The sequence below is a fragment of the Mus pahari genome, chromosome 19, assembly GCF_900095145.1.
Source record: "Mus pahari chromosome 19, PAHARI_EIJ_v1.1, whole genome shotgun sequence".
NCBI classification, from domain to species: Eukaryota; Metazoa; Chordata; class Mammalia; order Rodentia; family Muridae; genus Mus; species Mus pahari.
Window position 1 is genome coordinate 1,954,904 of NC_034608.1, and position 23,778 is coordinate 1,978,681.

The 23,778-nt window shown below is 52.6% G+C and overlaps 3 protein-coding genes across 6 annotated transcripts; 2 read left to right on the top strand and 1 right to left on the bottom strand.

Annotated features, from left to right (window-relative positions):
* The first annotated feature begins 895 nt into the window (after positions 1–895).
* Positions 896–3,930, top strand: Znf524 (zinc finger protein 524). Its single transcript, XM_021218791.2, has 2 exons — positions 896–982; positions 2,871–3,930. The coding sequence occupies exon 2, from the start codon at positions 2,909–2,911 to the stop codon at positions 3,881–3,883; it is 975 nt and encodes a 324-aa protein (XP_021074450.1). The 5' UTR covers positions 896–982; positions 2,871–2,908; the 3' UTR covers positions 3,884–3,930.
* Positions 3,931–5,548: 1,618 nt separating this feature from the next.
* On the top strand, positions 5,549–17,859 carry Znf865 (zinc finger protein 865). 4 transcript variants are annotated; one of them, XM_021218789.1, is made up of 3 exons: positions 5,549–5,833; positions 13,630–15,918; positions 17,400–17,859. In XM_021218789.1, exons 2-3 carry the CDS (start codon positions 13,657–13,659, stop codon positions 17,406–17,408), a joined length of 2,271 nt encoding a protein of 756 aa, XP_021074448.1. In that variant the 5' UTR covers positions 5,549–5,833; positions 13,630–13,656; the 3' UTR covers positions 17,409–17,859. The 4 variants fall into 4 exon arrangements, with proteins under 4 accessions (XP_021074448.1, XP_029387604.1, XP_029387603.1 ...); XM_029531744.1 differs by having other exon boundaries at positions 5,762–5,833; positions 13,630–17,221; positions 17,400–17,853; XM_029531743.1 differs by lacking the exon at positions 5,549–5,833 and having other exon boundaries at positions 13,145–17,221; positions 17,400–17,853.
* A 704-nt stretch (positions 17,860–18,563) lies between these two features.
* Positions 18,564–22,759, bottom strand: Znf784 (zinc finger protein 784). Its single transcript, XM_021218790.2, has 2 exons — positions 22,654–22,759; positions 18,564–20,985 (listed from the first exon to the last, which is right to left on the bottom strand). The coding sequence occupies exons 1-2, from the start codon at positions 22,729–22,731 to the stop codon at positions 20,089–20,091; spliced, it is 975 nt and encodes a 324-aa protein (XP_021074449.1). The 5' UTR covers positions 22,732–22,759; the 3' UTR covers positions 18,564–20,088.
* Positions 22,760–23,778: the final 1,019 nt, after the last annotated feature.

Below are 23,778 nucleotides of genomic sequence, written 5' to 3' on the forward strand. Positions count from 1 at the left end.
TCTGGGCGCCGACATTTTGGGCAGCGGGGTCAGCGTCACTTCCACCTGAGGGGCCCCTCGACTTCCGCCTCGGCTCTCCCCCTCCCCCTTGGCTCGGCTATCAGGCCCCCACCCCGCCCTTCCGGCTTTTTTTTTTTTTTTTTTTTTTTTTTCCTCTTTTTTTTTTTTTTTTTTTTTTTTTTCCCCTTTCCTGGTCCCAGCCGCGGAGGTTAAGGAAGCTAGGCTAGCGCCATCTTTGTTGAGGGCAGGGGAGGGGCGGGGCCTAAGTTACCGGCGGCGCCATATAGACTAAGGGCAGTCCGCTCAGCGCGCAGCGTTTCGTAGCCCACGGTCCGGTTACAAAGAGTTAACATAGATGGGTTCAGATAAGATTCCTTTTCTTTCTTTTCTTTTTTTTTCCTAGTCTTTGATTTCTGCTGGGAAGGATGCCGGGAGAGGGAGAAAAATCCAAGTGGTCAAACTTGTTCAGAGTTAGGAAACACCGAGCACCATTTCCCTACTTTCTCTCCCTGGCGCTTTGAAGCTGGTGGGCGCCATGTTAATTAGGGGCACTCAGCAGCCATTTCCCGCTTCTCGTCTATCCGGTCCCCGTATTTGATTGGGTCACCGGGTTGGGAATGCTTCGTGGGAGGAAAGGCATTTGCAGGTGGTTGGGGATTTTTTTTTTTTTTGTGCATTGTCACTGGGCACACGAAGGCGACGGATAACGCAGGCGCGTTTGTGGGCAGGCTGGCGTGTCCGGGCCTTGGGACCCAGGGCATCCTCTTTGTTCCCCGCGGGCGCTGGCGGCGGGGGCGGGAGGGGCCGCCGGCTTCCGTACCGAGGGGCGGGGTCCAGCTCGCGCTCCGCCACCCCCCCCACCCCCGCCCCGCCGCCGCCTAGGGGCTGGGCCCCCTCTCTCCCGCCCCTTCCCACGCTTCGGCCCCGTCGCCCCCGGCGCGCGCGCGCGTACACACGCGAGCCCAGGCAGCATGCAAATGAGGTACCCAGAGGCGGGGGGCCCGGGTGGGGGGGGAGGGGGAGAGGGGGTGGTCCCGACGCGCGCGCCCGAGCGCGCACCCGGCACCTGTTCCCAGCTCCTTTGCTCTCTCCTGCGCACGTCGACCTCGCGCCCCGCCGAGCGGTCCGGGCTCGCGCGCGCAGACCCCCCTCCTAGGCAGCCCCTGCCACCCATGTCCCCGCGCCGCTCATTGGCCACCGTACCCTGAGGGCCCGCCCCGCTTGCGGGCTGGGCCACTCGCGCCTGACAGGCACGCGTCGTACCGGACTTGTGGGTGGGGGAGGGTCGAAGAGCCACTCTCTCACTTCATAGGTATGTTCCAGAGACTCAGCTTCTTGTCCAGGCCACCTCGTCGTGCGAACCATGTGATCCTGGACAAGTTGCTTCTGTGTGGACCTCATGCTGTGTGCATATTAAAAGGGGGTGCAAGTTTTGGGGGTGTAGCTCAGGCCCAGTATGTGAGGCCCTGATTAGGATAGCCAACACCACACACAAAACTTTAAACCAAACAAACAATAAAATAATATAAAGAGGGGTGCAGGGTCCCCCCCCCCACAGCATCTGCTGCTAGCTGCACCTGTAGTGGCCTTTGACCCCAAGTACACTCAATTCCTACTATCCTGGGATCTTGTGGGCACTAAGGAAAATCCTGGAACTTTCTGTTTCCTAGGCTGTGCACTAAGGACATTTTTGAAGCTTCCTCATTCCCTACAACCTTGGTATATTGAGTCTACAGAGAAGGAAACACACTCAGGCTAAGCCACTTGTAGAATCACATGCTAATCATTGGCCAAACTGGATCCAAATGAAACCCTTTGAAAATGTTCCCTCAAAGGGTTGCTGTGAGGCTTAACGGCCAATGAATAGGGCTGTGCTGGCTCTTTTGTGTAGTATGTTCACAGCATACATATCTGGGTTAGGTAAAACCAATCAAACAAACCAATAAACAACAAAAAATCCCTGAGTTCCATCTTACAAAAGACACAAATAATCTCAGAGAAGTGAGGATCTTGGCTAAGGTCACGCAAAGGAAGGGACAGGTTCAGCATTTGATTTCTGGGTATATGACTTCAAGCCCAGATTCTTAGCAACTTACATATATATCTGTCACAAATCAATAGATTTTGGCTAGACCTGCCTCCCCATCTTCGTGGGGAGCAGGAGCCTTTTGAGACCTTTGTGGCCCGGAATTTGATGGGCTGTTTCATGGTCCACATTCTTAGCTGGATTTTTTTCAAAAATTTTATTTATTTTTGGCTTGTTTGACTTTAAAGGCTTTTTGTAGTTATGTTGCTGTGATGAAAAACCATGACCACAGCAACTTATAAAGAAAGCGTTTTAATTGGAGGCTTGCTTATATTTTTTCATAGGGTTAGTTCTTGATCATCTATCTTGGTTGGGAGAATGGTGACCAACAGGCTGATATGGTACTGGAACCGTAGCTAAGCGCTCACATCTGATCCATAGGTTTGAGGGAGGGGGAGACTGGCTTGGTGTGGGATTTTGAAACCTCAAAGTTCACTTCTAGTGAAACACTTACTTCATAAGACCACACCCACCACACCAAGGCCACATCTCCTAATCCTTCCCAAACAGTTCCACTAATGGATCCAGACACTCAAACATAGAACCCTGGGGGTAGAGGGGGATTCTTATTCAAACCACCATGAAAGAAAGCCTAGGTCCAAAGGAAGGGTTAAGAAGTTATGGGATAGATACCCTTTGGTGGAGGGCAGTCAGTATGTCTTATTAACACAGAACTGTCTTGTTATATGAATCTCAAAAGTCTTTAGAAGGGATAGGTGAGATACTGGGGTACACTGGGGCTTAGACCCTCACCACACTGACACCGCCCCCTCTCTTCTCTTAGCCGGCTCCAGTACCCAGACTCAAGCTCCCCACTGCTCAATGGACAACCCCAGCTCAGACCCGTTGCCTTCAACTTTGTCTGGGGAGGAAGAAAAACCTCTGGCCTTACTGCCTCCTGTTCCCCGGGGCCGCCGAGGCCGACCTGCAGGGGGAGCCACCACCTCCAATCGGACTCTCAAGTCCTCCTCCCTCCCTCGAAAGAGGGGCCGTCCCCGTCCCCCCAGATCAGAGCAGGAAACCCCGTTGACAGCACCAGTGGACAGCGGTGGCGGCAGCGATCTTCTGTTGATCGATGATCAGGGTGTTCCTTACACAGTTCCTGAAGGGTCAGCAGCAGATGGGCCCCAGGGCTCTGGTTCCAAGAGGGCTCCGCACTTCTGTCCCGTGTGCCTGAGAGCTTTCCCCTACCTCTCTGACCTGGAGCGCCACAGCATCTCACACTCAGAATTGAAGCCACACGTTTGCAAAGATTGCGGCAAGACCTTCAAACGGTCCAGCCACTTGCGGCGCCATTGTAACATCCATGCTGGCCTTCGGCCCTTCCGTTGTGTGCTCTGCCCTCGCCGTTTCCGAGAGGCAGGGGAGCTCGCACATCACCACCGCATCCACTCTGGTGAGCGACCTTACCAATGTCCCTCATGTAGGGTGCGCTTCACCGAGGCCAATACGCTCCGGCGCCATTACAAACGCAAACACCCAGAGCTTGTGGGGATGCCTGTGCGCCTGTGCCCCCCAAACCCAAGAACCCAACCGCTGTGGGACGACGACGAGGGCGTCCCTGTTCAAGAAGGGGTACAGGAGGAGAGTCCTGAAGGGAAGGAGCCTGCTTGGCCCATATCCTCCACCACTTCTCCCCTGTCTGGGTTTACATCGGGGGGTTCAGCTGGTGCTGGGCACAGGCAAGAAGGCCAAGACACCCTTGTTTCTGGTGGTATTCCCACCATGGAAGGGGATCAAAAGCAGGGACCTAAACCTCTGGGTCCTGATGCCATCGGGCATCCTCCTGTGGACTGACAAGCTCTGGGAGGCGTGGGCTGTGGAAATAAATCCCTGCCTACTGACTTCCAGTGTGTGTTCAGTCATGGTGCCTGTCCTTTTCAGAGTTCCTCCATTGCCTTGCCTGATAGTGGTTATGTGTGCGTGAGTGGAGAGAACCCCATCTCACGCATCTCCTTAGTGTGGTGCCAAAGAACCGATGATTTGGAACAAACCTTTGCCCAGTCTGACCTTCATCAGACAAGTACTATAGAAAATGTAACCTGCTATGCAAACGTGACTCATGGCTCCATCCTAGTTAAATTCCCCCAAACTCTACATAGATACTTTTTGCTCCCATGTCTTTTCTAGAGGACTTCCTATTTGGAAGGAAAAACTAAGTTGAGGGCTTGATGTATATATAGGTCAGTGGCCAGCTGGCGGGTGTGAGTTGAGGGTGAACAGCACCAGCCATCTGATAGCATTTAGAGAGAAGGGTGTGAGCTTGAGGGGACGGTAGGGCTGAGATGAGGTTCACAACTTCGGCAGTAAAAACGTAGATTGGCGCTGCCAGCCTAAGAGGAAGCTGAAAATTGGGCTGAGGATCAAAGAAATTTAGGCTTGGCTGGCAGAGAGCAATTTAGAGGGAATGAATGGCATTTAACTGAAGGGTGGAGCTTAAAGGAAGTACTTTCAAAATGAAGCAGAGTTCAAGATTGTTGTTGTTAAGAGCTCTTTTAGCTAGAGGCTTACAAGGAAAGTCAGGCATTCATAGGAACATCTCCGTAAACAACGGTTACCTAGAAGTACTTTCCCAAGCAGAATATTAAGGCTTAACTGTTAGACATGATTGTCATTCAGGCCATGGAGAGGGAAGAAAAAGGTACCAAAAAGGGAGCGCTTGGCTGCATAGAATTAGGCTTAGCTGTCTGTAGTGTAATGGGGCTGAGTTAAGAAAGATTTATAGAGCCGAGTGGCTAAGTGTAAAGTGTGCCAAAGCTGTGGTTCCCATCTAAGAGTGCGTCAGAAGTGTTTCAATTCGAATGGATTCCTAAGATCCATCCCAACGCCTTCTATTCAGTAAGTCTGGGCTAAGAGTTAAAGAGCATCGAGCTAATTGATGCCAATGGTTGCTAACAACTAACTTTAAAGGAATGCTTTCAGGGTGCGAGGCAGGGCTACATACGAGTTACTAAAGAGTCCATCACTATAATCCCAGGATTTCTGAAGGCTCTGATAGTATTGCTGCAAATTTGAAGCCATTCTGGCCTATACAGGAGTTCAAGGCCACCCTGACCACACTGTGAGGCTATGTCTCAAAAAGAAATCAAAAAGTTTTAAAAAAAAAAAAAAACAACAGCAAAAAGAAAACCGATGTCCCTTATATGCAACAGGCTGTGCAAAGGTTTTGTGTGTGTGTGTGTGTGTAAGGGGCAGGATTTAGAAGGGGGCGTGGCTTGTAGCTGTGACCCGTCTGAGAGGATGGAGTTCCAAAAGTAGAGATTTGGAGCAAAGGAAGAATAGAACAAACTAATCGGAGGTGCAGAAAAAGGAATCCGACCGGCCTATAACAGGACGTTCATAGATGGGCGTGGTCCAGCCTAGGAGGCGAGACTTAAGCGTGAGACCCGAGTCTAGGGTGCGTCCTAACCGGAAGCCTGGAGTCTGTGGGTGGTGCCCTAAGAAGAAGCGGGCGCAATGGGCGCATGCGCGCTAGGCCCCGTTCGCCCTCCGGAAGCAGCCTTGGCTGTCCCCCGCCCCTCCCGTGTCTAGTGCCGGCGTAATTTCCCTTCCCCGTTCCTCCGCCACCATCCTCCACGCCGGCGCTTGGGGGAACGGGCGCGACTTCCGCTTCCGGGCAGGAGGCGCGGGGCTGGTGGGGAGCTGGGGGGGAAGGGGCGGCACTTCCGGTTGGGCCCTCGGGTCTCCCCGGAGCGGCGGCACCTCCTCCGCCTCCTCAGCCTCCTCCCGGCGGAGACCCCAGCGCCGGTGAGTGACTGGGTGTGCGGCCCGGGGACCCGGGTTCCTCCGGGGCGGGGGGCCTCGCCCTGCCCTGCCGCAGTCCCCAGAACGCAACCCCCCTCCCCCAGAATGTCAGTGCTTCACTGCCGGGCCCGAGGCAGGGGATCCCCAACCACTAGTCCCCTACAAGATCACTCCAGAGATCTTACCCGTGGATGCCCCCTAATACCGTGGGATGGCTACCAGCTCGTTTTCATTAGTAAAGAACCTCTCAAGTGCCAGGGCCCCCCAAGAATCCTTCCCCTACCGCCTCCTCAGCTTCCTCCACGAGATCCTCCCCTTGCCACCGGCTTTGCTATGCTTACAGGGTAGCTGCTCCGGAGCCCTCTGTTCCTATCTACTGTAGGATTGCTTCCAGGGGGTGTAGCATTAGTACTTTGTGACTAGAGTTGCCCCCTACTATGTCTGACCACACACAACCCACTCCCCCATGTCTTTTTTGTGGGTGCAAAAACATTTTCTATTCTGACCCATGCTAAAAGTGCATTTTAAGAACCCCTTCCTGCAACTGCCCCCAAAAGACCTCTTCAAATTCACCCCCTGCCCCCAGTGGGACAGCTCCCTCCAGAATTCTTTAATACCATGGCCTTTTACCCGTTTAGGGAGAAACATCTGCCTGGTGAGCATCAGGTTCTCGTGAAACACTCCCGCCCACTTCCCTCCCTCCCCTCATCCTGGCCTCTGCAATCCCAGGACAGTGCAAGTTAGCAGAGAATGTTCCTTCCTGGAGCATCAGCGGCTCTTGACCCCATCTTTGGCCAAGTCTCTTGACATTGTCCCCAAACTTCCTCGGAAAGACCTGGCTCTGCTTACATCTTCTCCCATAGGTTTTATTCTTCGCTGAATGAACACCGCCATTCTATACCCAGGCCTTGCAGTTTCAAAGGGGAGAGATGCAGCGAGCCCTCATTTCACAGGGTGCTTGCTTGCAGCCTGGTTGAGAGGCAGATCAGAAACAGCGCTGCTCTGTGGGTTTTCTGAGAGTCTGGTGAGCTAAGAGGTGAATGCTTAAGCACAAGATTTAATCTTGCCATTCACAGATCTGGGAACAGCTGATAACCGAGGTCCAGAGGTAACAGTGATGTGGTGTGGGAGAGTAGCAGTGAGTTTGGAGCACAATTGGAGAAGGCTTGATCCAAAAGAGCCTTGGCATAAATTGCCTGGCTTTTGGTCAGCACTACCAAACTCATAAGATTCTTCCTGCATTCACTTGTTCCTTGTTCCCACTTTCAACACCTGTTTAATAAGCATCTACTTCATACAGAGAATAAAATGGGCAAAAATTCACATAGAGTGCTATGTTGAAGAGGCAGACATTAGAAATCAAGATATGTGGGAGTGGGAGACATAGTTCAGTCAATAAAGTGTTGTCCTGAATTCAGATTCCTAGCACTTACATAAAACAAAAACAAACAACAAAACAAAACAAAAACAAGCTCTGGGCATGGAGGCACATGCCTGTAAGCCTGTAATCCCAGCACTGGGAAGACAGACAGGAGCATTCCTGGAGCTCATTGCCTAGCTCCAGACTCAATGAAAGAAAGGAGGAAAGGAGAATACAGTTCTGCCCTCCACACCCTCACATGCAGTCATTCACCACACACACAATCAAAACACCCGAGGACAGTTATAGGAGCCGGGATGTCGGAAGAGCCACGTGTGGGCTGTCTCATGCCATCGTGTTCCTCAGGGAAAGCACAGAGCAGAAAGTTTGGTCCTAGACTGCTGTGGCCTACCATGGGGGCCGCTCTGAGAGCTTCCTCACCTTGCGGGGTGGAGTGAAGAAGAATGGGAGCTGTGGACTTTACTAGCCTCATGGCTATTCTCACCCCGCTTGCCCAGCCTCATTGCTTTATTTATTCAGGAATATTTACCAAGCAGCCAGTGAGATGGCTGAGCAGGTAAATCGCTCCCAAGCCTGAAGACCTGAGTTCAGTCTCCAAAACCCATGTGGTGGAAGGAGGGAACTGACCCCTGTAAGTTGTCCTCTCACCTCTACATGTGTACACACACAATAAATATGTACACAATAAATGAATGTAATTTTTATTTTGAAAACGAAACAAAAAGACAGTGATTAGCAAGCTAGGCACTGCCCTAGGTCCTAAGGACAGTTCACACAAAGCCTGGGGCTGTGGGGACGGCTTAGTGACTACAAGCGTCTGCCATGAACACATGGGGGTCAGAGTTCAGATCCCCAGAACCCATCTGAACGCCAGCCAGTTAGGAGGTCCACCTGTCATCCCAGTGTCTGAGGGCAGAAATAGGATCCCCAGAACAATCTGGCTAATAAGACTAGCCCTATCTGTGAGCTCTGAGTTTGATTGAGACCCTGCTCAATGACTACTGTGAAGAGATAGTGAGGGTCATCCCTAGCGTCAGCCTTGAGTCTGCATGCACATGCACACATGTGCGTATGCATGTGAGAGATGAAAAAGGGAAAAAAGAGCGTGGCATCAGATAGGGAGGCCAGTAAAAATGTGATCAGAAAGGCAGGATACAGAGAGGTACATTCTATGACAGCAAGGGATCTAGTGGGAAACTAGCTAGGGAGTATAGGTCTGGGTGACAGGTGGCAGCCATTGCTCAGAGCCCCATTGAGAAGACAACAATCAGAGACAGGAAGGAGATAAGGGGAGGAGAGTATGGGGGTGTTAAGTTTGCCAGCAGAAGCTACAATCCTGAAACACAGGCCACGGAACAGAAATGGAGCCAGCACATTGGAGGAACAGCTGCAAGCTTGTGGGGGCCTGTGTAGGTCATTGGAAGGACATTGGGTTTACTGAGTGAGATGGGATCACTAGGCTTTCAGCAGGAGCGTCAGGGTCCGGTATAGCTAAGCGGATAGATACACTATTGACAGTGTCGGGAGTTTTGAATGGGACATACTATATCAAGCACCAAGCACCATACTTAGAATTCAGTGAATGCCAGTGGCTGGTGCTGGACTTGGGCCAAACAGATGTGACGAGGAGGCAGGAGAGGATGAGACAGGTCTTGTCTCCGGCACACAGTGCTTTGAGGGCCCTGCTTCCTTCTACTTTGGAAGTGAGATACTGAAAGGCAACACATCACAAGAAGAGTGCAGCATCTGGAATCCCACCATCTCCCTTCACCTCCATTTAGCTCAGTGACCTCCAGTCTCTTCCTCAATGGCTTTTGTTGTTATTTACTTATTTTGAGGCAGTTTTCTCTGTGTATCGCTGGCTGTCTTGGAACTTTCTTTATAGGCTAGGCTGGCCTTGAATTCACAGAGATCTGCCTGCCTCTGTGCCTCCCAAGTGCAGAGATTAAAGGCGTGTGCCGCCTCTCCTTGGCTGAAGTTGGTGTTTCTGAGGCAGTGATTCTACCCATCCTGTCTCGTTGGGAGGAGGATTTAGAAGAGTCAAAAAAATAGATATGACCTGTTAAAACTCCCCCCCCCCCGTGCATGGCATGTGCATATGTGTATACTTGTGTAGGGGCCAGAGGTTGACCATGAGTGTCTTCCCTGATCCCTTTCCACTTTATTGGAGCAAGGGCTCTCACTGAATCTGAAGCACACAGGTTGGGCTACTAGCTGGACCTTTGCTGTAAGTGCTGGATTGCAGAGAGCGGCTATGCCTACCTAACACTTACATGGGTTCTAGGGATCCAAACTCTGATCCTCTGGCGTGTATGGCATATGCTCTATCCTCTATCCGCTGGACCATTTCTTCAGTCCTATTAAAACTTGCTGTGTTTATGTGGAACTTTGGTTTGGTGTGTGTGGTAAGGGAGTCTCCTCCATCATAATTTCGTAAACCCTTCCCTGACACATGCCACCTCAGAAAATAGGCATTTGGAGCTGAAGAGAGACTGGTCTGAAATTAACAGCACTTGTGGCTCTTGCAGAGGACCCCAGAATCCATCCACATGCTGGCTCACAACCACCTGTAACTCAGATTCTGGGATCCAACACCCTCTTCTGGCTTCCACCCCAGGCTTGCAGGGAGAACACATACAAAATAAGTATTTCTAAAAGGAGCAATTTTAGACTTGGGTACAGGACTGTCAAGATGGCTCAGTAGGTACAGTGCTTGCCATGCAAGACTGGTGACCCAAGTTCAATTCCTGGAATCCAATTAAAGGTAGAAGGAAAGAAGCAACTCCAGAGTTGTCCTCTCACTTCACATGCACCCTCCCTCACACATGTCACATCCATAGTAAATAATGTTTTACGAGACGTCAGTCAGATTTGAGAGATGGCTTAGCAGTTAAGAGCACTGAGTGCTCTTCCAGAGGTCCTGAGTTCAAGTTCCAGCAATCACATGGTGGGTCACAACCATCTGTAATGGGATCTGATGCCCTCTTCTGGTGTGTCTAAAGACAGCTACAGTGTACTCATATAAAGTCCACTAAAGGAAAAATGTCTTATTACCCAGTGGGGATTATTCTGGACCTAATAAATTGTGTTCATTAGTGTGTACTTTCCTGGTGGCCACCCCTACTGCTTGTGGAATACTGCTGACCATAGAATTCCTTTTCTGGGAGACATATGAACTCCATTGTGTTAAGTATCCCCCTCTATAGGGAGGAGGGCCTAGACAGTTCAGTCTCATCTGTTTGATTTTGTGTGAGCATGGGTGTGTGCTTGCCAGTATGCGTATTGGAAGTCAGAGGACAACTCCTGGTCGTCAGCTCTCACCTTCCTGCTTGCTGGGCTAATTGGTCCTAAGCATTGCTTCTGTCTCTGCCTGCCATCTTGCTGTGGAGGAGGGGGGATTGCAAATGTGCACCACTACATTCTTCCCCACTTTAAATGCACATTCAGGGGATTGAGCCCAACCTGCCAGGCTTATTGGACAAATGTTTACCTGCTGGGCTGTCTTCCTAGCTCCTCATATATTATTCAGCAAATATTTATCAATATAGACATCTACAGTAATAAATTTCCCGTTGAGCACTGCTTTAGCTGTGTCTCTTCTGTGTTGGTATGTTGTGTTTTCATTTTCTTATTTATTACTTATTTATGAGACTGAGTCCTCTATAGCTCAGGCTGGCCTTGAACTTCTCTGCGTAGCTGAGGCTAGTCTTGAACTCCTGGTCTTCCTACTGCTTCTCTCGTGAGTGCTGGGATTACAAGCCTGTGCCACCACACCCTGCTGTGTTTTCATTTCATTCATGCAAAACATTCTCTAATTTCCCTCTTGGTCTCTTCATGGATCTCTCGGAGGCGAGGGAGCAAGCTAGATGTTGCTTAAGCTCAACACGTCAACAAACATTTGTCAAGTACCCACACCTTGTCCACATATGCACTGTGGTAGGTGCTGGGGCATAATGGCAAATAGAACAGGCTACTTTAGTCCTCGCCGCCTTAGTAAACATGTGGCAAGAGAATGTTGGTGGCACTAACTGTGGTAAAAGTAACTGGATTATAGGCTACAGGTGACAGTAAAAGGACAGAAACCTAAATGGGACTCGGGGAGGTATCATCTACTTCTGGGGAATGATGTCCCAGGGCAGACAAGGAATCCACAGAATTTGGTGTCTTATGAGGCAGTCTCATGTATCCCAACCTAGCCTCAAACTCACTGTGTAGATGAGGCTAGCTTGGAAGCCCGCCTGCCTCAGGTATCCAAAGGGTGGGATTATAGATGTGCATCACCATGTCTGGCAGAATCTATCGACTAGTAACTCTCACACCTCCCACTAGACCCCCAGATAAATAGCCCAGAGAGCACCCCTAATTTTTGTATAATTCTAACCTATACTCCCTCTGTTTGGGGGGGGGGGGGATATAGCTTCTTTATAGGTTGGGATTCTCTCCTGGCTATCAAGCCAATTGCTCTACTGCAGGCTTGCTTTAGAGACTTGGAGGAATTTACCAGATCTCTCTGAGCTTTGGTGTTCTCATCTGTCCATGGAGAGAATAAATGTCTTTAAGAGTAGTAATGGGAACCTGATGAGAAGTGGAAACATTGGAAAGGTGCTAATGGAAGCAAGCAAAACCAGTACCTTTGTCCCTGTCCCTTCCATGGCACTTCCTGCATCCTTATACTACATCTTTTCCTCCTTGGCAGCTGAGTCCCTCATTTAGGTTCTGTATGCAATCTCCTGGTTGCTACACCTTTGGTTCCTCTGGAGATTAGAGGGAGTGTGAAGGGCATGGGATGTTGACTCTGGTCCCAGAACACTCAGAACTGGATACTGAAAATATCTAATTCTGAGTAGAGGTAGGGTGGAGACACCTTTCACCTGTGGGTGCACAGAGCTATCCAGACAGACTGAGTAAAATAAAAGGTCCTGGGCTTTGAGGGGTGAGGGGGAGACATCCTCTCCCCCATGGCTTCTTGGCTTTTTAGTATAGTATGTAAGGAAGATGAGGGCTGTACAGAGCCAGGACTGCAGGGGCAAGGAATAATGGGCAAAAAGTAGCCTCTTTCACATTGATTCTTCAAAAACTCATTGGGACTCCTGGGTCTGAGAACACAGAAATGAACTCCAGGAGTTAGCTTCTAGTGCAGACAGAAGGACAGACACAGAGCAGGGGTGGAAAATGCACCATAAAGATGGTACAAGAAAGTGCCTGCCTGCCGGGGGTGTTCAGAGAAGCCCTCCTTATCCAAGGACAGGAATTCAGGTCAGCCCAGGTATGTGATGTCATCATTAATAGCACACACAGCATGGGGTGGAATGCACACTGCTGATGAATGCTGCATTTCTCCCTCTAATGCCCATGCAGAGATCAGTTCAGAACCCAGACCTGTTTGTGTATACCATGGCTTTGAGCTGTCTTCTAGGAATGCAGGCACTCTTGCTGTAACCAGCTTGTCCTAGGCAAGTAGATTTCCCTTCCTACTTTGCATTCAAGGAATATTCCCTCTCCCCACAGTATTGGCTTTCCTATTTCTGATACTGGAAATGATACTAACAATGAATAGAAGGCATTACCATATATTACCATGGGTGTTTACAGGGTGCCAGGAGGAGCCTTCCACCTGTTAATGTTAAAGTGCCGAATCTTCACAACAGCCCTGTGCTTGATGGATCCTGATTGTCCTAGCCCTTGTTCCCTCTGCCCCAACTACCACAAGGTTGCCTCAGACTTGGAGTGCTTGAATTGCCCTCACTTACAATGGTTGTGTGACACACACACACACACACACACACACACACACACGTTGATGGTGGCCCACACCTTGAATCCCAGTATTCAGGAGGCAGAGGCAGGTGGATCTCTGTGAGTTCAAGGCCAGCTTAGTCTACAGAGTGAATTCTAGGATAGCCAGGGCTACACAGAGAAACACTGTCTAAAAGCAAAGAACAACAAAGGGGATTGGGGGTGGAGGCTTAGGTTTGAAGCTGGCGTTTTGGTTCCTGAAGCCGCTGTCTAAACCACTCAGATAGGAGCTATTTTTATCCTCGTTTTGCAGTGGCAAAACCAGAGGATTGAGACCAGAGCAAGGTATGGGGAGTGGAATGGAGGGAATCCATTTAGAGGAGAGTTTGAGCACCACCCCACCTCCCAGGTCCTTGGGGAATTAGTCCTGGAAGAGAAAGCAGGTGCATAAAGACAGTCTGAGGATGAATAGGGAGGTGTGTGAAGATCCAGAAAAGATGGAGGTAAGGTTGGGAGGAGGCTAGCCATGACCCTGCGTTATTACAGGTTAGAGGAAAGCAGATGTATGGGTGGAATGAGAGGCGAGCTAAGAGAATGCTGTTGGTGCAGAGACATGGATCTAGTTCCCTTTGCTTGCTACTCACGGGCTCTCTTTGCTCAGTCCCCATCCTCTTCTTCACAGGGTCTCCCTTCTTTCCACCGACCAGAGATGGAGGCAAACCAGGCAGGCAGCGGTGCCGGGGGTGGCGGGAGCAGCGGCATCGGGGGCGAGGACGGGGTCCACTTCCAGAGTTACCCATTTGACTTCCTGGAATTCCTCAACCACCAGCGCTTTGAGCCCATGGAGCTATACGGGGAACACGCCAAGGCAGTGGCAGCCCTGCCCTGTACCCCGGGGCCCCCGCCCCAGCCCCCACCCCAGCCTCCTCCACCCCAATATGACTACCCACCCCAGTCCAGTTTCAAACCCAAGGCGGAGGCTCCTTCCTCATCTTCATCATCATCTTCATCCTCATCTTCCTCATCTTCGTCTTCCTCATCCTCTTCCCAAGCCAAGAAGATGGATCCGCCTTTGCCACCCACCTTCGGGGCGCCTCCCCCTCCACTCTTTGATGCTGCCTTCCCTGCTCCGCAATGGGGAATAGTCGACCTCTCTGGACACCAGCACCTGTTCGGGAACCTGAAACGTGGTGGGCCCACACCTGGGCCTGGAGTAGCATCAGGACTGGGCACTCCCACTGGGACCCCAGGGCCACTTACCACACCCTCACAGACCCCGCCTGGGCCCACAGTTGGGCCAGCCTGCGACCCAACCAAGGACGACAAGGGCTATTTCCGAAGGCTGAAGTACCTGATGGAGCGGCGCTTCCCGTGTGGTGTTTGCCAGAAGTCCTTCAAACAGTCCTCACATCTGGTCCAGCACATGTTAGTGCACTCCGGGGAACGACCATACGAATGCGGCATCTGTGGCCGCACCTACAACCATGTCTCTAGTCTCATTCGCCACCGACGCTGCCACAAGGATGTGCCACCAACACCAACTGGGGGTACGCCACAGCCTGGGCCCGCACTTCCTTCACTGGGCCTCCCGGTATCCACAGCCAGTGCCACAGCCAGCTCTGACCCCGCCACAGTGTCCTCTGGCCCCTCAGCCACCCCTGCAACGCCTGCCACCTCCACTGATGGGACCACTACCCCTGCTGCCCCACCGGGGGTGGCCATGCCTCCCTCGGCCACTACTGGCGGTGATGGCCCATTTGCCTGCTCCCTCTGCTGGAAGGTCTTCAAGAAGCCTAGCCACCTCCACCAGCACCAGATCATCCACACGGGTGAGAAACCCTTCTCCTGCTCCGTGTGCAGCAAAAGCTTCAACCGGAGGGAGAGCCTCAAGCGTCACGTGAAAACGCACTCAGCCGACCTGCTGCGCCTGCCCTGTGGCATCTGTGGCAAGGTCTTCCGCGATGCCTCCTACCTCCTCAAGCACCAGGCAGCCCACGCAGCGGCCGGGACCCCGCGGCCTGTGTACCCCTGCGACCTGTGCGGGAAAACATACTCTGCGCCTCAGAGCCTGCTGCGACACAAGGCTGCCCACGCACCACCCGTGGCCACCGAGCCGGCCAAGGACGGGGCTGCCTCTGTCCCACAGCCACCACCTCCCTTCCCTCCAGGCCCTTACCTCCTGCCCGCGGACCCATCCACTACCGACGAGAAAGCCACGGCGGCCGCAGCGGCTGTGGTGTATGGTGCGGTGCCTGTCCCACTTCTCAGCGCGCATCCGCTGCTGCTTGGCGGTGCGGGGAATGGTGGTGCTGGAGGCCCGGGTGCGGGCGGCCCCAGCAAGACGTTCTGCTGTGGCATCTGTGGGCGCGCATTTGGGCGCCGCGAGACCCTGAAGCGCCACGAGCGCATCCACACCGGCGAGAAGCCCCACCAATGTCCGGTGTGCGGGAAGCGTTTCCGAGAGTCCTTCCATCTGAGCAAGCACCACGTGGTGCACACCCGAGAGCGGCCCTACAAGTGCGAGCTGTGTGGCAAGGTCTTCGGCTACCCGCAGAGCCTCACACGCCACCGCCAGGTGCATCGGCTCCAATTGCCCTGCGCCCTGGCCGGAGCCACAGGCCTCGCCACCGGCCAGGGGACCACTGGGGCCTGTGGACCGGGAGCTGCAGGCACTTCAGGTGGGCCGGCCGACCTGAGCTACGCCTGCTCAGACTGCGGGGAGCACTTCCCGGATCTCTTCCACGTCATGAGTCACAAGGAAGCTCACATGTCAGAGAAGCCGTATGGCTGTGACGCCTGCGGCAAGACGTTCGGTTTCATCGAGAACCTCATGTGGCACAAGCTGGTTCACCAGGCTGCCCCGGAGCGCCTTCTAGCGCCAACATCCAGTGGCCCCCAGTCTTCTGATGGCGGCAGCAGCAGCGGCGGCACCGATGCATCCAGCGTGCTGGACAACGGACTGGCCGGAGAGGTGGGGACGGCTGTGGCAGCGCTGGCTGGGGTGTCTGGGGGCAGCGAGGATGCGGGTGGGGCGACGGTGGCCGGATCGGGTGGCGGGACCAGTTCAGGCGCTGAGCGCTTCAGCTGTGCCACATGCGGCCAAAGCTTCAAGCATTTCCTGGGCCTGGTGACTCATAAGTATGTGCACCTGGTGCGCCGGACCCTTGGTTGCGGCCTCTGCGGTCAGAGCTTTGCGGGCGCGTACGATCTGCTCCTGCACCGCCGAAGCCACCGGCAGAAACGGGGTTTCCGCTGCCCAGTGTGTGGGAAGCGCTTCTGGGAGGCGGCCCTACTGATGCGCCACCAGCGCTGTCACACAGAGCAGCGGCCCTACCGGTGCGGCGTGTGCGGTAGAGGCTTCCTGCGCTCCTGGTACCTGCGGCAGCACCGCGTGGTGCACACGGGCGAGCGCGCCTTCAAGTGCGGCGTGTGCGCCAAGCACTTCGCGCAGTCTTCTAGCCTAGCGGAGCACCGGCGGCTGCACGCTGTGGCTCGGCCTCAGCGCTGCGGCGCCTGCGGCAAGACCTTCCGCTACCGCTCCAACCTGCTGGAGCATCAGCGGCTGCACCTGGGCGAGCGCGCCTACCGCTGTGAGCACTGCGGCAAGGGCTTCTTCTACCTGAGCTCCGTGTTACGCCATCAGCGTGCCCACGAGCCCCCGCGGCCCGAGCTGCGCTGTCCTGCCTGTCTCAAGGCCTTCAAGGATCCTGGCTACTTCCGGAAGCACCTGGCTGCCCATCAGGGCGGCAGGCCCTTCCGCTGCTCCTCCTGCGGGGAGGGCTTCGCCAACACCTATGGTCTGAAGAAACACCGCCTGATGCACAAGGCTGAGGGTCTTGGGATGCCCGGAACAGGGGGAAGCGCCTTGGCCGCAAAGGATCCCTGACCAGGGTGTTTCAATGTGCCACTCCAATCAGATACTCCCTTCTGGACTCTACCCTTCTGGGGCTGCTGGTCAGACTCTCCCCACCCCTCCTTACTGTCACCCATTCTAAAGAATCCCAGGTGGGCTAGCTTCCTTCCAGCCCCATGCCCTACAAACTGAAGATTAAATTGCTCCAATCCCAGGCCATTCTGGCCCTTCCTTCTTCATCTGTCAGACACTGGACTTGATCCTCTGTCCAGTAGGTCCTCTTTTGTAAACCTCATCTGCCACCCAGCAGCATTCTGGCTCCAGTGAACTCTGTGGTGGAGATGGGTTTGAACTACTCACCCTTTCCACATCCTCTGGGATCTGGCTGGACAGTGGACTATGAAGAGTTGGGAGGGCACAGGTGGGGGTCTGGGTGCTCTTGGATTGGGGGTGGGTTGGGGAGGGGACAGACGCGGCTTGTACAGAGCAGAGAACAATAAATGGTATCAACAGGGCCGCTGGGGTCTGTCCTTGCTGTTCCTAGGGGGTTCCACTGACTGGCTGGACACATCACCTCACATCACTCTCTTTTCACCTAGGTTGAGTGAGGATTTGCCATGTCCCAGGCATTAGCCTGAGTGAAACAGGGAAGTCGCCCTCTCAGGAACTGATCTGAGACCCCGAGACTCCCTTCCATGATGCTCTCAGCCACCATGGAAACACCGGAAGCCTCCTGTCTGCCAAGCCCTGACCTGGGCGCTAGGGAGACTGATGAATTGATCGGACATGATATTCACACTCCAGTAGGCTGGGAGAGCATACGTGAGGAACTTAACACAGTCTGCAGACTTCCTGGAGATGGTCTCATGTAGTCTAGGCTAGCTATGGACTTGCTTTGTAGGTAAAGATAGGGTTGATTTCCCCCCTTTTTGAGACATGGTCTCTCTATGTAACCCTTGACTCTCCTGGAATTCTCTGTGGACTAGGCTGGTCTTGAATTTACAGAAATCCACCTGCCTCTCTGCCTCTCTGGTGCTGAGATTAAAGGTGTGCACCACCATAGCTGGCTAATCTTGAACTTTTTTTTTAAATCTAGATTTTAAAAAAATGTAAAGAAATTAGGTATATGAGTATTTTGCCTGCGTGTATGTTTGTGCACCACTTGGTGCCTGGTGCCCATGGAAGCCAGAAGAGGACATTGCATCCTCTGGATCTAGAGCCACAGGTGGGTGTGAGCTACCATATGGGTGTTGGGAATCAAACAACAGTCACCTGGAAGACCATAGTGCTCTAACTGCTGAGCTGTTACTTCAGCCCCAGATTTCATTTGTCTTCTCATTTTGACACATCTGTATCTGTGCACACGCACGCATACACATGCACACGCATACACATACATGCATGCGCGTGCGCATACACACGCATACACATACATACATGCACGCGCGTGCACACATACATGCGTGCGCACGTGCGCGCGCGCGCGCGCACACACACACACTCACACACACACTTTGGTTGTATCCACAACCTTCACTATGCTCTTATCCCTCTCCCTATCATGCTGAGCCCTTTCTTGCCAACAAGCCGGTCTTACTTTTGTGTCTTTTATCTTCTTGGTGACCCATTAAGTTTAGTGAGGGTTGCATGTATAAACATGGGTTGGAAGGCTTGTTTACCTGAGCAGGGGCAGCTAACCAGTAGCTATACCACTGAGGACTATGGTCCCCCTCTCCAGGTAACCATTAAATGCCTATAGCTCCTATGAGACAGGTGCGACATGAGCCTCTTCCCTGAGACGACAGACTTGTGACCCTCCTGTTTCCATATACAAAGGGAGGGGGCATGTGCCATTATGCCTGGCTTCTGTGGTGCTGGAGATTGAACCCAGGACACCGTGCGAACTAGAAAAGCACTCTAGCAGCTGAACTGCATCCCCAACCGCACTGCCCTCTTCTGAAAGAGCATACAAACTCCTTTAGCTTCCAGTCCCCCTTCTCATTGACTTGAACACTGAGCCAGAGTGTCAGTTGTTATATTTCACCTCTCCTTGAATCTGACCACTTATCTGCAGACACTGTGCTGGTAGTCCCCTCTGGAAGCAGCAAGGAGTTTCTGTTTAGTGGCAAGGATCCATGTGAGAAAGCTAAGACACTCTGTTGTCTTGGGAAGCAGGCTCCTTTCTTTGGAGGAGCTGGTGAGTTTTTATTATGCATCATCCGAGGATTGTCTCTTGGGGATGCTGGATGAACAAGGACTGAACTAGCAACACATCTTCTCCATGAGAAAATTAGGGACCCTTTTGAGTAAGTACACCAACCTCCAACATCACCTCATTGCACCAAACTTCTTACAACACAACCAAATAGACATCTCCTAGCAGCCCAAGCCTGGTCACTCACCATTCCAGAAAATGGATAACTACCCAGAGAACTGGAATACAAGACTAACAGAGAAGCCTTTCAGAAAGTCTTTTAATAGGAACAGACTGGAAGTCCCCACTCTTACCCCATACTCTAACTCCCAAGTCCTTTTATCCCCTTACCACAGTGTCATTTCTTACTTTACACCCTGTACTGGCCCACCAAAGTGGTCATCAGCTAACCCTGCTTTAGAACTGCCCAGGACTAAGCAGGAAGATGCCTACTTCAGAGTGCAGAATAGAGAGGTCAGGAGTTTCTTTGTAGACAAGTTCTGAGCCTAAGGCTTAAAGGGATACCAAGTGATTGCCTGCTTGTAGTGTGTGCTCTCAGTTGCTTGCAGAAGAACTTAGTGGGTTAAAGAGACCACTATAGGGTAGGGTGGAGAAATGAGCGGAGCTTAGAGTGAGTCTTTATGAGCAGGTTCTCATCTGAGAGATGTGGTCTAGGTACTCTCTGGTTTTGAGGGGAAGGTATCCCAGCATCCCTTTAGAGATGACCCGGTGGGCATCCCGGGACCAGGGCAATCCAGTTGAGGTAGGCAAAACATTTCATTGGACCAGAGGTGGTGGTGCATAAAGTCTTGCTTTCTAGCCTGGTCTGGTCTGGACCTCACGATCCTCCTGCTTCAGCCTCTAGTATACTGGGATTACAGGCCTTTGCCATGCCAGCTGCCTGTGTATTCTCAGATATATCTGGGCACCCACAGACACACAATTACCTCTTTCCTGAGTCTCAAGTGTAGCATGGGTTCCTGGGAGACCAGAACCAGGTTTCCTTTTTCATCTAACTCCAACTGCTCATTATTTCTCCTTGGCCTCTGCCTCTACCCACCCACCTCTCCTACAATATGCTCCCTATGTCCAGCCTACTGGTCAACCTCCACATTCACTTTCACAGTCTCTCTACACCCTTCTTCCATAGTGTTCTCTGTCCCACATTTACTTCCTGATTCTTGGGACACCGAAGATGATCTCAGTTGGCCTCTAGACTCTCCCACTCCAGCCCCTGGTCCATGGAAGTGGGTGCGCTGGTGTTTGCGGAAGTTGGAGGAGTTATTGAAAGTGCGGTCGCAGAGCATGCATCGGAAGGGGCGCTCGCCTGTGTGGATGCGGGCATGACCACTCAGCACAGAGGACTGTGTGAAGCCTTTGCCACAGATGCCACAGTGGTAGGGCCGCTCCCCTGTGTGCACCCGCTCGTGGTCTCGCATGTCTGAGGAGCGTCGGAAGGGCTTGGCACAGAACCTGCACGCGAAAGGCTTGCCTACCACAGCACCCGCAGCTGCTGCAGCCATCACCACCTCCGACCTCTCCTGGGTCACCCTTGAGTTCGGCTGTCCGGTTGTTGTTGTGGGTAGAAGCCTTCCAGAGGTGCCTGGCTCTACCCCATGTCGGTGCTGGTGCCGGAGCAGAGGTGCCAAGGCCTTAAAAGCCCGTGGGCAGAGGGAGCAACGGTAAGGCCGTTCTCCCGTGTGCAAGCTGTAGTGGGCACGCAGGCTAGCAGGACCTGGACAGCTGTGGCCACACACATGACAACGGCTAGGATCCCTGCCCTGCCCAAGCCCCTCCACGCTTGCCAGGTGGCCATGCTCATGAAACAGCAGCTCTGAGACTAGACGGAAGGCAGCAGGACACAGGGCACAATGAAAAGATCCTGGCTCTGGGGGCTCAGGGACCGATGTGGTGTCTGTGACTTTTACCACCTGGATCTCGATGAGGTCACCTGGGGGTGTGGCAGGGCGGCCACCATCAGGCACCAGGACCTAGAGAGCAGAAGAAAAACAGGAGGCTGTGGACCCTGCTTGGAGAACTTTCTTCATTCAGGAATGCCTCCACTTATTCAAACACTTGCTTGGGCTGTGAAGATGTCTCCGTGGGTAAAGACACCAAATCTGACGACCTGAGTATGATCCCTGGGACCCATAGGGTGGAAAGACAGAATGGACTTTCTGGGGATGCCCTCTGACCTCCAAATTCCTGTGCCATGGCACACACGCACACCCTCTCCTCATATAATAAATGAAAAATAAAATTTAAAATGTTTTTTCCTCTGAAGTCCACTGTATTTTTTTTTTTTAATGATTTATTTACTTACTTAGAGACAAGGTTTCACTATGTAGACCCTGGCTGGTTTGGTACTTGCTGTGTAGACGAGTTTGGCCTAAACTCACAAAGGTCTGCCTGCCTCTGCCTCCCAAGTGCTGGGATTAAAGGCATGTGCTTGCCATCAAGCCCAAGTATTTCATGTTATGTTATGTGCGAGAGCCTGCATGTGTGTTCACCGTGTATGTCACTGTCCATGGAGGCCAGGAGTGAGGATCAGATCCTCTAGAAATAGAGTTACAGGTGGTTGTGAGCCTCCATGCGGATGCTGGGAACTGAAAAGTGCAGCCAGTGCTCTTAAATGCTGAGCCATCTCTCCAGCCTTATCCCTTGGTTTCTTAACCCTGTTATCCATGATACAGAATTTTTGCCCCAAATATACCACAGACACGGAGGTACCTCTCCTCTGTACTAGCTAAAAGTCTCATAATCCCGCCCCCCCCCCTTAGAATGAAAAACACCACTCAAAGGCAATCCCTGTTCCTGCTTCTGCCCCTCATTATTCACCTCTTCTAAAGCGCCCTACATGGACCCTGGAAAGTGTAAATGAGGTCATGACGTTTCGCCACTCCAAGCCCTCCAATTGTACTTAAAACCTCGGGTCCTTCTTATAATATCCAACATGATCTGGATCCTGCTGATCTCACTGACTACATTGTAACCATAAGCCGGCACCCAGCTGACTTCTGCCATTTAAATTTAGCTCGCTCCACCCCCCACTCTTGAGTGCACTTTTTATTTCTCTTATAGGACATATTACAATAAATTCTCTTTATCGTCACTTTTTCTCCTCATAAGACTGCAAGCTGCAAGAGGACGCAATCGTTTGTCCGTTCTGGCCCCCTGAAGCTTTAAATGTTTGTTGAATGAACCAATATTCTCAGTTACTAGTTAGAAGTTCTAAAGTCACCCGAAGCATCCATTTCTCCTCCCTTGGGCATTTGTAAGGCAGGCAGTTCTTGTATCATCACATGCCATCCCCACACGGTTGACCGGATTATAGCTCTCCTTTGGGGTCACCTTCCCAACCATCCACTAGCCCTATAATTTCCCTGATGCCCCGCCCCTCCTAAGACGCCACACTTCTTTATGCAAATAAACTCCCTTGTCCTCTCCCAGGACCCAACCAAGCCCAAGACACAAGCCGTCTTCAGGACCCGCCTCAACCAGGCCTCGCTCCTCATTCCCCACAGGCTCCTCCCTAAACCCCGCCCCGGAGTGTCACCATTCCCCCGCCCAATCGTCCTAGGCCCCGCCTTGACCCCGCCCCTTGCCCGGCGATCTTCTTCGCTGTGAACCCCCGGCCCAGACCCCTCCGTCGCCCGCACCAGGTCCGGCGGCTCCGGGGATGGCGACTCCCGGGTCGGTGAGCTCGGAATCGAGGGATCCGGGCGCGCGGCGGCCATCTTGTACCTAAGCCCGGTCCTCGAGGGCAAAGATTGCTCCGCGCGGGGCGGGGCCGGGCTGGCGGCGCTGCGCAGGCGCGGGGCAGGTCGCTGAGGGGCGGGATCCTAACGGGCAGATGGGCGGGGCCATGGCGGGGTAGGAAAGGCGGAATCCCGCAAAACGTCTTCAATACCCGTCAGTCCTCGGCGTAGGCTGACTGAACTTGCAGCTGGGAGGTCGGCCACACCCTAGCGACGAATTCCGATGTCTCCCCACTTTCTGTTGTTTAGGCATGTTTTCACTATGTGTTCCCGTCTGGCCTAGAACTCTCTTTGTAGACCAAGATGGCCTCGAACTCACAGAAATCTGCTTGCCTCTAAGTCATAATGATCGGCCTTCCAAATCCCCTTTTAAAACTAACTGCAGGTGAGCCCGAAGTTTGCTTATGTGAACTTCAAGGCATGGAAGATTGTAACGTTTCTGAGGTTACTTTCAATTCACGGTGCAAAAGGTAGTCGCTCAGTTTATGAATGGGAGGTTTTCTAAGTCTGTGTCAAGAATGAGATTCATTCGGGAGTGGGGGGTGGGGGTACCCGGAAAGGGGATAACATTTGAAGTGTAAATAAAGAAAATATCCAATTAAAAAAAGGGGGGGGGAGGAGGAGGAGGCGACTCATGAGCGGCAGCTCAGTTAAGATTCCGGACGGAAGCAAACTCCTCCGAGTTGCTGTGATGTTTGGGAGAAAAAGAGCTCAAAGAGGGCTTTCGGCAGCACTAAGGACAGGGCTCTTTGGAGCCTTCAACTCACTCTAGGGCCTGGTTTTGTGACTGGATAAGTCAGGACACTTTTGTGGCCATCTCCTCCTCCTCGCCTCTTTCCACTCACTCCTCGTTTCCTACCTTCTGACAAGGCCCCATGCAGTGAAAGGTGACCTCAAACTTATGTAGTCTATGCTAGCCTTGAACTCTATTTTGATTTTTAAAGATCTCCTCCTTCCTTCCTTCCCTCTTTCTCTCCTCCCTCCCTCCCCCCTCCCTCCCTCCCCCTCCCTCCATGTTTCTTCTTT

Excerpts from the sequence above, each read along its gene's own strand:
- Znf524 (XM_021218791.2), top strand. The coding sequence starts at position 2,909 with ATGGACAACCCCAGCTCAGACCCGTTGCCTTCAACTTTGTCTGGGGAG.
- Znf865 (XM_029531743.1), top strand. The coding sequence starts at position 13,474 with ATGACCCTGCGTTATTACAGGTTAGAGGAAAGCAGATGTATGGGTGGA.
- Znf784 (XM_021218790.2), bottom strand. The coding sequence starts at position 22,731 with ATGGCCGCCGCGCGCCCGGATCCCTCGATTCCGAGCTCACCGACCCGG. Across the intron at positions 20,986-22,653 it reads CCCCGGAGCCGCCGGACCTG|GTCCTGGTGCCTGATGGTGG; the intron begins GTGCGGGCGACG and ends TCTGCTCTCTAG.